The sequence below is a fragment of the Eubalaena glacialis genome, chromosome 5 (assembly GCF_028564815.1).
Source record: "Eubalaena glacialis isolate mEubGla1 chromosome 5, mEubGla1.1.hap2.+ XY, whole genome shotgun sequence".
Lineage (NCBI taxonomy): Eukaryota > Metazoa > Chordata > Mammalia > Artiodactyla > Balaenidae > Eubalaena > Eubalaena glacialis.
The window spans coordinates 44,177,494-44,192,205 of record NC_083720.1 but is presented as its reverse complement, the minus strand read 5'-3'; the positions used below and the strand labels follow the sequence as shown (position 1 = coordinate 44,192,205).

General features: G+C 38.0%; 1 protein-coding gene across 1 annotated transcript in view; it reads left to right on the top strand.

The window, feature by feature from the left end:
- TAPT1 (transmembrane anterior posterior transformation 1) overlaps window positions 1–14,712 on the top strand; it is a 59,186-nt gene that overhangs the window by 29,516 nt on the left and 14,958 nt on the right. Inside the window, exons 4-7 of the mRNA XM_061192118.1 lie at window positions 4,729–4,891; window positions 7,249–7,384; window positions 8,930–9,027; window positions 9,204–9,273. Coding sequence (XP_061048101.1) covers window positions 4,729–4,891; window positions 7,249–7,384; window positions 8,930–9,027; window positions 9,204–9,273 — 467 coding nt within the window. The remainder of the gene's footprint in view (window positions 1–4,728; window positions 4,892–7,248; window positions 7,385–8,929; window positions 9,028–9,203; window positions 9,274–14,712) is intronic.

Sequence of the window (14,712 nt, the reverse complement as noted above, 5' to 3'; positions counted from 1 at the left end):
ATCTTAATCTTAATACTTTATTCCAATTTACTCTAAAATTATAAAACGACTTCTCTTTCAAAAATGGAGACCATTTTCAATATTTCACGTTTTTTTCAATAGTGCTTGTATATCTTCATTCTTTCAGTTATACCACAAATAGCTAAAAATGTTAAAAGAGGAAGAGAGAAAAAAAGAAAGATCCAGTCTGCGTATTTTGTAATGAAGTAGCTCATGCTGACACCTTGGCATGTTTCAACACCAGTTTGAAAATTAACTAGGCAGGGCTTATCCCAGTTCTCTTAGTCATTTGTGTTGCCTCCTCTTCTTTCCTGATCTTTTTCTGTTCACTATCAGTTTTTACTTTAATCTTAGTCGGCATAGTACCTTCTGCTGAACAGGGTGCAGAAAAAGCCTACACCTGATCATCTGGGTTTACTACATCATTCTGTTCCCCAAAAGTGCCCTTGAAACAGCTGGGTCACTTTATTCGGTAATTGTGCAAATCCAGGGAAAGTATTTGAAAGACCAAAAGATAAAATTGAGAAATGTAGACAATTTAATTTCTGTAAGAGTGGCTTAACTTGAAAATTAAAAAAATTTTTAAGTTCTGTTGACTATCTTGTTTAATATTACTTGTCTTGTGATAACTGACAGCCAGCTGTAAATTAGATTTAGTGGGTTTTTCACTTTGTCCAACAGCTTCCTCCACTTGTTTATGTGTTAGTGTGGGATTTTCAGTGCTTGCAGAACGAATTGCCAGTAACCACTGTTTAACAGGCATTTATAAGGAAGAGCTTCAGCCTGAAAGTATTGTTCATAAACCAATTCAGAGTTGATTGGCAGGGCTGTAGATAAGCTTCTTATGGAGTTGGAAATACTTATCATATATCATACCCAAAAATGTCCTGGCAGAAAAGGAAACAAATGTTGGAACTGGTTCAAGTTCTTTTAACCAGCTGAACTTATTTTGAGGTGAGATCTTTTCTTACTCAGAGAAGCTGTGATGCCCCCTTAGAAACGATTTTTTTTTTTTTTTTTGCAACTTTCCTTTTTCATTTACAGGGAAATTTATATGAAAACAAGACCCTTGTTTCTTAAGAGTTCTGCTTTTATTTTTTTATTTGAATAAATCCCCTTAATTTTGAAATTAAGGAGAAAATCAGAGTCATCTCTGTAGCACCCAGTTATGATGTAAGCAATGGAAAATTTTCACCAAAGCAGAGAGTGCACAGAAAGCAGTGCACAGATCCAGTGGAAATAGTCCTTTTTCCCTCTTTTTAGAAATGAAAAATTATAGCTATTTTTGGTTTTTAGCACAATAATTTTTCCATATGAGATGACAGTACAGTGATAAATTATACAGTATTAAATTATGCTGAAAGATAAAAGATACTGAGTTTCTGATTCCTGTAAGTTTAAAAGTTCTTTTAAAGAAAAGTCTGGGACGGTAGATGGGAGTGAGAACATGCCTTCTGGAGCCAGATGCAGAGGGTCAGATCCCTGGTCCCCCACATCTAATTCCTGACCATGCAGCTGCAGGCACGTTCTTGATACTCTTTGCGTCATCTGTGAAATTGGGATGGTGATGTACCTTCCTCATAGGATCTCATAGGATTGTCGTGGAAACTAGAACAGATACGTGCCAAGTGCCTAGACTGGTGCCTGCCTCATAGGACCTGTGGATTGTAGCATAAGGTGTTTCTTCAACTCTTCCGCTATTTTTACAGCCTGGTTTAATCCTAAGCAAAAGAAAGCTAAATTAAAGTTGTTTACTTAAAATTTAAAATTTTTAATTTATTATCATCTTGGTTTAAAATGTGTGGTATTACGTTATTTGGGGAGACAGCTTTCCAATGTTTGGTAGCTAATTTCTAACAATGACTTGTATCAAATATAATATTCCTCCTTAGATACACTAACACACTGTTCCTTTGTTGCAAATGTTTATAAAGAAACAAAGTTGGACAGATATGTATTAAAAATCCTTTTATCTCTTAAAGTGCTTTGACTGAGATCACTTAACTAAGTAGATGCCAATCTAGTACCAAAAGCTCTAAGTATAGATTTCTACTTTAATTAGTTATCTAAATCTTTTTGGTAATTAATGCAGGTTCATTAATACCACCCTACTTTTCGTTCATATCGTTTTCTTTAGTTCATAAAACATGACCTCTAGTTCTTAAACACAAAGGACCCTGACTGTGGGTGATTTGTGCTTTTCAGCATATGCTCAGCTGTGCCAGCACTTCTGAGGGGGAGGTGGGTGTGTACTCCTGGCTGATGCTTCGGGTTGACCCTGGCCATCCCAGAGGAGACAGGCACAGGGGCCAGGAGCCCAAGAGTGTTCAGAATGTCTCCTCTTCTCATTGTTTGAATTAAAAATATGTTTACCTCCGACTCTTGACAAATACAATACCGCTTCCATTTTTTATCTTGGGGTCCAGCAGCGAATTACCTCGATATTTGAACAGCCCTTGGCAGAGTTCTGTGTTCTGGGCTAGGTGTTTGGAGATGGGAGATGCAGCTCACTCTGGATTTCATGAGGAGAAAAGGGCCAGAGTCTGCAGGGAGAGAGAGGAACAGCACTGGAGACAGAAAGGGACAGAAAAATGATGATAGAGATTGATCAACTTTGTCCTTGAGGCAGTTTTTCCCAAGATTTCAACTTCAACTACTAAGAATAACTTCCCTCGGCTTATTGTGCCGTGGTGGTATGACTTGGACACGTGGTGTGACTTGGACTATTCTGACCCGTCTCTCCATCTAGCTCATTGGTTCAGCCCAGTGTCTTCTCATCCTCTGCTAGCCCTTCCTGGACCCAGTCTTCACAGAATTTGTCTCTTTTCAGGATTTTTGCAGATTTCCATATTCTCTCTGTGAAGAGGTCAAATTCACACCTGACTGAAAACCTCTGCATACTACAATGTAGTACGCAATGCAGTATGTATTGTAGAAAACAAGTGTGAGGTTCTGTAACACATCTGGCAGAATTGGCATTGCATGCCTCACTGTTATCTTACAGAGCAGTGTTCTGGGTAGCAGTTATGGGTTCCTTGTTGAACCCTACAAGGATCTTTGGAAGAAAAGAGCCCCCGATCTGAATGTGGACAAGGGCTAGGAAGGAGCTCCAGAGAGAATAGGTAGCCAGGAAATACCAAGTAAGTAGAGAGCTCAGGACGCCAATAGCCCACTGGAAAGGGAGCTCACCCCTTAGGTAGGTCCTAAAGTGTTGTCACAACGGACAGAAATGAAGAGACTCTGCGGCTCCTAATGCCAGTATTCAGGCTTTTTATTGATTGTACGATACATACGTAAAAGCTGCCAAAGCAGGAGACTGAGCATTTTCTATCTTGAGGAATCAGCCTGCAGTCAACTTAGAGAAAACACCTTTCCCATTCTTGTCACAGGAATTTTACATTCAGTGAAAGAAGTCTTAAATTTCTTCTTTTCTAATGTATTTTTTTGCTGTGTCTTAGGAAGACGTTTCCATTCACAATTTAGGTTTAGCTCCTTATACTCTGACCTCAAAAGTAAGGAATGATTCTGCTTGTATTAATTAGGAAAAAACCACAGTTGACACTTGAGCAACTGGGGGTTAGGGCACCGACCCTATGCTCAATAGCCAGCCCTCCGTATACACGATCCCTCCGTGTCCGAGATTCCTCTGTATCCATGGTTCCTCATCCATGGACTCAACCAATCGCAGAGCACGTAGTACTGAAGTACATATTTATTGAAAAAAATCCACGTATAAGTGGACCTGTGCAGTTGAAACCCATGTTGTTTAAGGAGCAACTGTATTTTCGACTCATGTCATAGACGGCTAACTTTTGTAATATAAAAGCTGTCCTACAAACCAGTAAGAGAAAGATGTGAGGAGAGAATTCACAGACAGTATAAATAACTTAAATATATAAAGAAGATGTCAGTCTCCTAATGAGAGAAATTAACATTGAAACTACTAGATTCAATTTTTCACCAGTGGCATTGGCAGAGATCCCAAAGTTGATCAAATGCTAATTGATGCACGTGGGCTTACAGGTGTCTAGTGCAAGTGTAAATTGGTACAACCCCTGCAGAGGGCAGCGCAGCTGCTATTATCAAAATGTCAGGTGAACATAACCCTGAGATTCCAGTTTTAGGACTTTATCCTATAGATGCACTTTCACTGACACGGCATGACATGTACATTGCATCATGGTTTATAGTTGCAGAAGGCTGGAAATCTGTCAACGATATGTTAAGTAAATTATGATACACCCACACAGTGGAGCACTGCACTGTCATGTAAATATGAGTTCCTTATGAACTGATATGGAAAGATCTGTTATGCTGTTAAATAGAAAGTGCAAAGTGCAGAACACCACGCGTAGAATGCTAGCACTGCGTAAGAAGGGCTGAGCCAGTGGGCTCCAGGGCTTCCCGATGAGGTGGGAGGCTTGCGTCTTCTTCGTGGAAATCCATTGCTTCCGAGCACTCTATCAGCAGCCGCCTGCCTTCGGTGTTCACTTGTTTAGGTTCCCCACTTCCAGCAGTAATTCTGGTTTAATATTTTATATTCTCTACTTGGGCAGAAAATTTCATACTGTTGAGTAGTCAGCATAACTTTCCTTGTTAGTTTGAAATTTTTAAAAGGTCAACCTAAGTCCCATTGCCTTTGTTTGCCACTGTATGTCCAGTGAAGATTATTTATTCAAGAACACAGAAGGTAAAACTCATATTTTTATTTCTTCTCATATATTTCAGGGACAGACGTTTGCTTCAGCCTGCCCAGGTGTGTGACATCTTGAAGGGTGTCATTTTGGTCATCTGCTATTTCATGATGCACTATGTGGACTACTCCATGATGTATCACCTGATTAGGGGCCAGTCCGTCATCAAGCTCTACATCATCTACAATATGCTCGAGGTGCGTCCGGGCCCTCATTTCCCTGCCAGGCAGTCCAGCGCCCCAGCCCGCACAGGCCTGGCCGGTGGCACACTGCTCCAAGCCTTCCAGAACAGAACACTTTCCTGCAGGCTCTGGTAATGGTGCTTCTGGCCCCGCGTGTTCATCCGGTCACTGGCGACCTTGTTAAAATGCACATTCTGATGTAGTAGGTCTGGGCGTCTTTCTAACAAGATGGTGCTTGTGCTGCCGGGCCTGGGACACACTGAGGGTAGCAGGTCCTCAGGGCACAGTGTGTCCTCAAGTAGGGAAGAGGGGCATCTGCTGCCTAGACATTTCGGAGTCAGTGCTCCCTTGAGAATGTAAACTGTCAAATGGTAGAGAAATTTATTTTGCAAATTCATTGGAAACCCATGTATACTTTTTGCTAGAATTTTTAAATTTATGAAGATACTTTTAGGGTTATGTGTATGTTGGCTATAGTAGATTTATATTTTAAGTTGCTTTTGAATTTTCACACCAAGCAAGTAAACAATTTCCCAGTTTCTCTAAGTACTTAACATTTTGAATACAATATGTCTTCCAAGTACGCTATGCTTTAAAGCAGTCATCATATGAAAATCTGCATTTATGTAAATTAACAGTTACACAAAGCAAAGAAAAACATGCTTTGCTTTATAGGCAGAAACTTAGTAAGTCTTTTAGATAGTAAGCCAACCTGGGTTATATAATTAACCTCTGAGACTCAATTTGTACTTTCCTATACTACTTTTTGGGGATACAAGTAAGGTCTACCTGTCTTTTGAATTAGTCACAGACGGGCTTGTCCTGGCGAGTAGACACGTGGGGTGGGGTGGAGGCTGCTGGCCTTTCTGCCCTGAAGCTGCGCTGGCCGGGCAGCTGGGGGCTTTCCATCTCTTCGTAGAAGCCGCAGAACTCTAGCCGTCCCGGTTAGTCCTTAATTCATTGACTGGGATGATTTAAAACCACACCCCAGCTTCCTGGTTGTAGGCCATGCACTTGCTTTGCGCCGTCAAGTGTGGGTGTGGTTTGTGAAGCAGAGTAGCCATCCTGCTCTCCCCTCCCTCCCACAGAAGGAAAAGCCCAGGCCTCCTGTCCTCCCCGGCCGCGTGGGTGGCTCTCCGTGCCAGCACCCCACTAATCTCCATGCCTTCCCTCCCGGGGGATTGCAGGTGACCGGGCTTCTCCCTACTCCCAAACTTAAGGCAGACGCCTCCTGATTTACACAGCCCTCTCACAAGGTGGTGGTATTACCGTTACTAGGAAACAGGGCAAGCAGAAGGATCCATGAATTGCTGATCAAAGTGGCTTAAATACTTATTCACTTTGTAGACTGGAGTTGATGAGTGGTTTCAGCATAGTGTAGAAGAGTCCAGGCTCTAGTATAGAGATAACTACCTCCAATCCTGGTTATCCTGCACATGGCCGCCGGTTGCTGAATGATTCTAACCTTCAGCTTCTCATCTGTGAAATGGAGATACTAGGGGAATTACCAGGATTACATGAGACGAACCAGGCATGTGGTAGGAGCTCCCTAAATGGTAGCGATTTATCCCTTCATTCGGCAAATATTCAGCCAACACTCCCTACATGCCAAGATCCCGAAGATCCAGAGAAGAACAAAGCCTAATCCCCTGGAGCTTGTATTCTACAGGTGGGAGAGAGGCAGTAAACAAGGAGGTATTTGGAAATAATAAATAACCGTGATGAAGAAGAACACGGTAATACGTTAGAGACCACGGGAGCCACAAAAGACTGGATGGTCTGGGAAGGTCCTCTCTTAGAATGTGACTGAATCCTGAATGATAAGCCCTCCTTTTTTCTTTTTTTATGTGCTTCTCTTTATTTATCATACTGTATTCATAGAGATCAGAACTTGAAAATGTCTTTAGGAAGCAAATCTGCTTATTATATTCTTATATGATAAACCTCAAACAAATTACAGCTATTGTTATTTACCGATATTAGGTGTGAGTAGAGTGGGTCAAATGATACATTTGTCCTAAAGGATTTAAGTTTGAATCCTGAATTTGAATTCAAAGAGTTTTAAAACCAGAGGAACTGTGATTTTGATGTATCCTCTCCCTTTTATTTTTGCTACTAAAACTTTCCTTGTTACAAACAGAGTTTACTAGACAAAGTCTAATTCAGATAATACAAAACTTGAGCACTCATTGTGTGTCAGAGAATAAGGAAGTGTAAGTGAAGAAGTAAATAAAGATCCTGCTCTCTTTTGGAGCCTACCTTCTAGTAGGATTTAAAAAGTGAGATTTCCAGTATTTGAGTTCACCTCTGAATTTTAGTAACATATTCAAATGGAATATTGAGAGACACCTTAACAAAATTTTTCTCTTTAGGTAGCAGATCGTCTGTTTTCATCATTTGGACAAGATATATTAGATGCTCTCTATTGGACAGCAACAGAGCCCAAAGAAAGAAAAAGAGCACACATCGGGGTGATTCCTCACTTTTTCATGGCCGTTCTCTATGTCTGTATCCTTTTAGACTTCTCGGAAATTCCAACTATCAATGCATATTTTACATTATTCTATTTGGTTAGCTGTTTCTCAGATTTAAAGATGTGTGTGTGTGTGTCTGTATCCTGAAGACTAATGTGAACCCTCTGCTATCTTTTGAGAAATTGCTTATAATAGTACAATTGACCCTTGAACAACACAGGGGCTAATTCAAGTATAACTTATAATTAGCCCTGTGTATCCAAGGATTCAAGCAACCACGGACCATTTAATACTGTAGTATTTACTATTGAAAAATATATGCATATAAGTGGACTCATGCGGTTCAAACCCATGTTGTTCAAGGGTCAGCTGTAATTGTAAATTAATTTAAAGAGTCTCATGTGTACATGACCCTTTGAACTGCTAGAAAATAGTTCTGTTCTCAGTGTAACTGATTATAAGGAAGGATTTTAGAATAAAGGGATAGTATGTTTATACATATTTTAGATTTATATAGATCTATATAACTTTTTCATACATATATTAGAATTTTTTTGAAGTTATCTTTAAACCTATGAATTCTTTGTTTTAACCTTCAGCTTAAAATGTATACAATTCATCTAGAAATAAAATTTGAAATTGGTTAGGGAGGAATTTTTGAGCTTTTATTTCTCCCTCCTTCCTCTCCTGAAAGCTTTTCTTTTGGAGAGTAAATGCTTTACTATATAGCACGGTGTGCACGTGTGTGTATGTATATTTACACACACATGCATACCTACACTTAAGGTCCATATGGGATCAGGACTCGTTCAAAGGAATGTGTCGTGTGATTTTTTTTTCTGTACTGTCTCTGAAAGAGCAATGCTTGAAAGAATTGGATTAATATTTGGGAAGTTAAAGGACTATGTGGGAAAAACTTCTGTGGAGAGTAAAAGCTTGTTCCAAGTATAATGAAGTAAAAAGTTACTGTTCTAATTTAAATAAACTATTCCATATGTAATATGAGTATAATTCTGCAGCTTGTGGATGTCTTCAAAAATGACATCTGAAGAAGAATCTTAATTATCAGACATTTCTTATTATATTCCCCGCCCCCTGCAGAACCAGAGAGGAAAATCAGTTCCAGACTAACTTTTACTTTGTGTTCTCTTCTATTTTAGAATGCAAATTATCTTAATTCACAACGTATATATCTAGGTCTCTTCTTTCAGTATTTACCGTAATTTATTCCATTTATTTAATAAACTTTTCTGAGATCCTATTTCCCAAGCATTGTACCAAATGCCAAAGATCCAGAAAGAACAAGACAACTGTTTTCCAGGACTCACAGTCTTAATGACTGGATTCATTTCTGCTTTTGTTTTGTTTCATATGAGTTGCATACATCTTATCCCATCAAATTTATATCAACTATAGCTAATAGGGAAATTACAGAGATAATAAAATACTTACGTAAGACTTGATTTAGAAAGCACAGTCATCTTTTTTCCCCATTATAAACTTGCAAGATTTTATAGCATTATCTATTAATATAAACTGAAAACAGACAAGTTTTTTCCTTGACATCACTTACTGCTAGTTTTGCATGCAATCCTTATAATGGTTCAGGCAACAACTCTCAACGTGGCTTTTAACTCACACAACAAGTCCCTGCTTACTATTATGATGTCTAATAATGTAAGTATGAGATTTTATTTTACATTTTTGAGGTTATATGGTACTTTAACAGCAGTATTCTGAATGGGAAAAAATTATTTTTTCTAAATGTTATTCTCTAAGAAGTTTTATATGTAGCATGTCCATTTTTAAAACTGCGTTAATGATGAAGATGATATTTGTGTTTACTATTTCAGTTTGTTGAAATTAAAGGAAGTGTTTTCAAGAAGTTTGAAAAGAACAATCTTTTTCAAATGTCAAATAGCGGTATGTACAATCAGATTCTACTTGCAGCTTTATGCAGTGTTATTTTGTAACTCATTCTGAAACTCTAATGTCACGTTTCCTACGGGCCACTGTTTTCTTTGACTTAAGCAGTGCTTTCTTTTATTCTCTCAACATCTTTACTAAGTTTTTTTATTATTATTATTTTGGTTATTGTAATCTCAGGATGTTTAAGATAGTAAAAAATTACAGGTATTTGTATCGCACCTTACCATACTTTCAGAAGCTTCTCACTGATCCAGAAATTTCTTAGGAGCAGCTGATATTATTCCATTTTACAGATGTGAAAGTTGAAACAGAGAGTAATTTGACTTCCCTAAGGTCACTCACTTAGCTACTGAGAGAATTCTGATGATAAACCTCAGATTGGCTCTTCGTTCTCGGCTTTTTCAGTTGTGCCTTACTGCCTCCTTTCTAATTCTAAGATGTGTGAGGGCACAGAATTTATCCCCAGAAACCTTATCTTACATAGTTAGGATAATCATAGCAGCACAGTGTCTTGGTTCTCAAGGTGTGGCCCATGGAACCCTGGAGGGGAGTCTGCAAAGTCAAAACTGTTTTCATAAGAATATGAAGACATTACTTATCTCTTTCACCATGTTGCCATTTGCACTATGGTGGAGAACAGGGGTGAAAAAGCCAGTGAGAGGTCACCACGTGCCCACTGGAATGGCTGGTCCTGTGGCTGCCAGTGTGTGTCAGTGACGCTGGGGAGTGCCCCGCACTGATGGTGGATGTGAAATGCTGCAGCTGCTCTGGGAAACCTTTTGGTGGTTTCTTACACAGTTACACATTCACCTACCCTATCACTCACCAGCGGGAACACAGTTTCACGAAAGGACTTGTATTTGTAAAGAATTGTTATGGCAGCTTTATTCATAGCCCAAAACTGGGAACAACCCAAATCCTCCCATTAAGAAGAAAGCAGATAAATAAATTTTGGTATATCTACACTGTGGGACACTATTCAGCAGTTAGAGAGAACTGCGTATATTCAGCTACATGGATGAATCTCAAAAGCCTTATGCTGAGTGAAAAGAGGCCAGACACAAATAAGTACGTACTGTGTGATTTCATACTTATGAGGTTTATGATCAGATAAAATTAATTTATGATGATAGAAATAAAAGAGTGATTACTTACTGGGGGTGGGGTTGACTGGGAGGGATGCAAGGAAACTTACGGTCGTGATGGAACTGTTCATATTTTAGTTATGGGAATGGTGGCATAGCTTATGCATTCATCAAAACTCAATCAAATTGTACACTTAAAAGTAAAATTTCACGGTACATAAATTTTGCTGTACATATATTAGACAAGGAAAATAATGGCATATGAATATATTAAAGCAAAGGAGTGTTTAGAATTATAGGAGATTTGATAACTAGGCAAGGAACAGAAAGAACTAATGAAAAACTTTAGACAATTCTGTGGAGCAGTGATAGACCTTAGATCTCAGAGCTCTGAAGGGCAATTGGCACGGTGTCGTTCTGTGCAGTAATATTCTTTCAAACGTGTGCTGCCAAGCTCTTTACATTTGAAATGAAAGAGGAGGGGAGGGATAGGAGGGAAGGGGCATGCTCTTCTCAGCTTCAGGAGTTAACTCTAGAATATATTGCTTCAACTATAAGAATTTCACTTGTAGCAGAAATCATATTATTTCTATTTGAATTAATAACCTGGTTTGAGTAGGCACTCTTTGTAGAGCTTTAAACTAGACATGCAGATCTTTAAGTTGTAAGGGTTTTCAGTCTTTATGTATCGTGAGGAGGAGATTGTGAACGATTTTCAACCTTATCGCCAGTATGTTGATATAATTAATATCCCTTTTTCCTTTCTTTTATAAACAAGTCCCCCAAATTTTAATCTCTTAGCTTAGAAAGATAAGGAATTCAATATTTCAGTTCTAAGAAAACTCTGAAAACAGTAGCATATTAATCAAGCAATGCATGTGAGTCTATAAGAAATTCAGAAGTATATTTTGGCTTAAAATGGTTAGTAATCAGCATGAAAAGTTTTGCTTTTTGTTAGAGGTAAAATAATTCACGTTACAATGCAGGGTGATCTGCATTGTACCCCCTTCTGTCTCCCTTCAAGTTTTATAAGAAACTAATTTTACCTAAGGTAGCTTTTAAAACCTGTTCCCAAGTAAGAAAAAGAAAAATCTGTCGTAGACAGTCTCGCTGATGTTGCAGGTGGTGCTCAGATATTAAAGGGATAGGAAAGGAGTCACTACCGCCTGCCTTTCACGTGGTGACTGAGTTTATTGCCTCCTCCACGTGCATTAGCAGCTGTGAAATGAGAGCCAGGCCACAGGATGCTGCCGGTCACACACCAGCTATTTCTTTCCCTGTGAATTTCCCTGGAAAACTGAGCTGCTGTGTACATGGGATCAAATTTAGTACCTCATGCTAGTTTAATGTTGAAAACTTGGTTTGGAAATTTTAGAGTGACTTTATCTCTTTCAGTTTCTTGCCTGACTGTACATTGTCTTTAGGGGAATTACCTGAGGACACACGATATAGAGTTTAGTTAATAAAACCCAACTTTTAACATTTTGTCCTTTCTTCCACATCATGTCATTGTAAGCCCCAGCTGAGTATGGAACCTAGACCTTTCTGACCTGGGTTCTTAAAATGAAATTTTTTACATAGCTGTTAACCCACTGACAATGTGAACTGTACCTTCAGAAAGATCCTGCAGGAGTTACGTTGGTCTGAAGTAAGGTTCCAGCTCAGGGCGATTCTGTTTAACTCTCTTAACATAAGCCTGTGTACCTGCATTAATTTGAATGACTGTTGGAAATAAAAGAGTCACTCATTGTACATTTAAATTGTGACTGTAAATATGTTAAAATATATCCCTGTTAGTGGTGACTTAGAAGAGGAAAAAGGAGCTTAATCATTTGAATATCAGAAATATTTTTAAAACATTAATCACCAGTGTTTTTAAGCTCATTAATAAAGATTAAGAGAAAACATTCCCATTTTGGTAGGAGTTTCACTTTTTAATTAATGCGAGTTCAATCCAAGTCAAAACTGTTCTGAAGATGAGCTATGATGTAAATACGTTGTGGATTGCATTATTAATATTGTAAATAGATAACTCATTCAATCAACAACATATTTACATCTTATCATTATTAGAATCTATTATTCTAAAAAATCTTACTTCTTTATGTAAGATTTTATTTTATTGCGGAGGAACTGTGTCAGAATTTCGGTATACTTTAGTGATGCTCAAATTTTAAAAGTCAAATCTCTGTAAATTATTTAAATGTACAAAAAATAAAATTGTGAAAGTACAAGAATGAAACATAGTGGGATTTTTTAATAGCCACATAGCAGCCTCATTTTCATAGTTAGATTGATAAATGAGTGCTTTCTTTATTGTGTTTTTAATCTTCACACTTACCACCTTTCACGTCCCTCATAGTGTAAAATTGCATTTATCTACCAGAATTTATCAATTTTTATTAATCTCTACAGTATTTTGAAATAGTCTGCTTTTCTAAAATCTATTTGACCTTAAATATCCCCCTAATAAAATGGAGTTTTTCCCCTTTTATCAGTATTCTTAGAATTGAAATGATTATAGGTTTCCTCTATGCCGGCAGCTACCATGTGTCCAAGAATCAGATATGATTAATTTAAACACTGCTCTTGTTTTTGTTTTATTATATAAGACTTCATAAAAATTATGTTGGCTTTTCTCAAATACTATTTTAAATTTCACAAAGCAGTTTCTTTCCAGATAATTCTGCAGTGAACCAAGTCAGTATCATGGAAAGTGGAAAGGTCAGAAATAAGTACATTTCTTCGCTAAATTTGTTGATGGACATTAGAAATCCAAAGGGCTTAGCACACATATAGATGCAGCTCTGTGAATAACTGTACAGAATTCCAACTGAAAGTACATGGACAAATTTAATTAGTCCCATGAATTAAGTCCCACAGTTAACTATACATAAGTAGCAGGGAATACATTTTATTTAGATTATGATGGAAATTATTCTAGGACAGGCTTTTCTCAGCTTCTTTTAACCTATACACCCTTTTGAAATCACAGAATAAGTTGAAAATGTGATCTAGAACTAGTCACAACATGTGTGCTTTACACTCCACAGTGTGCTTCCTTGCAAGTCTGCAGTGCCCTTCGAGGGGGCACGCCTATGCTCTTCCCCTGGAGACTCACCGTGCTGTGAGCTTATACCCCAGAACATGGCATTTCGTAAGAAATAACGCTATGGATTCATAATAGAACAGCAAATTGTGCCCCCTGGCCTTTGAAGAAGTAAAGGTACAGCTCAGACTCCTCACAAGTAGGGGCTAGGAGCCGAGCTACCCTAGAAAAGAGGTACTGCTACTAACTAGAGAGAGTTCAGGAATTTAGGGAAGAAGACACATGGAAAACGCCAGCTCACTTACAGAGGCCGAGGTTTAGCTGTAGAATAAAAGTCCAAATCATTTGCTCTAGAGTGACAGGGAAAGGTGGAAATCAGAAAGGAAGAACAAAGCAGTCCCAGGAAGGACTTCAGAGTGAAACTGAAATGCAGAGGGCTACAGGGGGTCCCACAGTTGAATTCCTGAGATATTAGATTATTAGGGAAATGACAGGTGTATACAGGCTTTTGAGATGGGCACTATATGCGTGATGGCTTCTAGCCACAGCCCTACCATTGCATAGACCCAACACATGGATGTACCAGACTTACCACAGACATAGATTTATTTCATTCCATTTTTTGGTTACATAGTATCTTAGGCTCTGATGAAGATAACAGCTTCAAAAGTGAAATGTGTAAACTAGCCTTTAGCAGGAATTTGCTTTTATTGAATTCATTCAGACTAAGCTCAGAATACTTAGAAACTTACGGCAAATATCATGAAACCTAATTTTTTGCTTGTTTTATTCCCCTAAGTTCCACATATATTCTTAGTAATGCTATTGTAGTACTAGCACTTTCTTAGCTGAAGGATTCATCAGGTCGGTACTTGTATACTTACTATTTACCAGATCGGAAATAGTCTGGGAAGCAGGGGTTTTATGTTACCCAAAGTCTTATATTTTACACTCTTCTATTATTTCTTCTTCTATAAAATGAAAACAGTTTTCTTACATTCCCAAAGACCACAGGAGCAGTCTGACTCACTATGAGCAGATTGATGGCTTGAATATTTTTTGAAGTCTGTAGAAAACTGGAATTTCCATACTAGAATTATGTTGGTGAAAGAAGTAGATGGCTTACCAACGTAGCACCACCCTATATATAATTTTACAGACATTTTATATATATTTTATAATATATTAATTTTACACACATTTACATATATAATTTCATCATGCTCTGACTAAAAGTTATTTTAGATACATACTCTATAATTGTTATTTATATACAATTTGTTATATATCTACTATTTG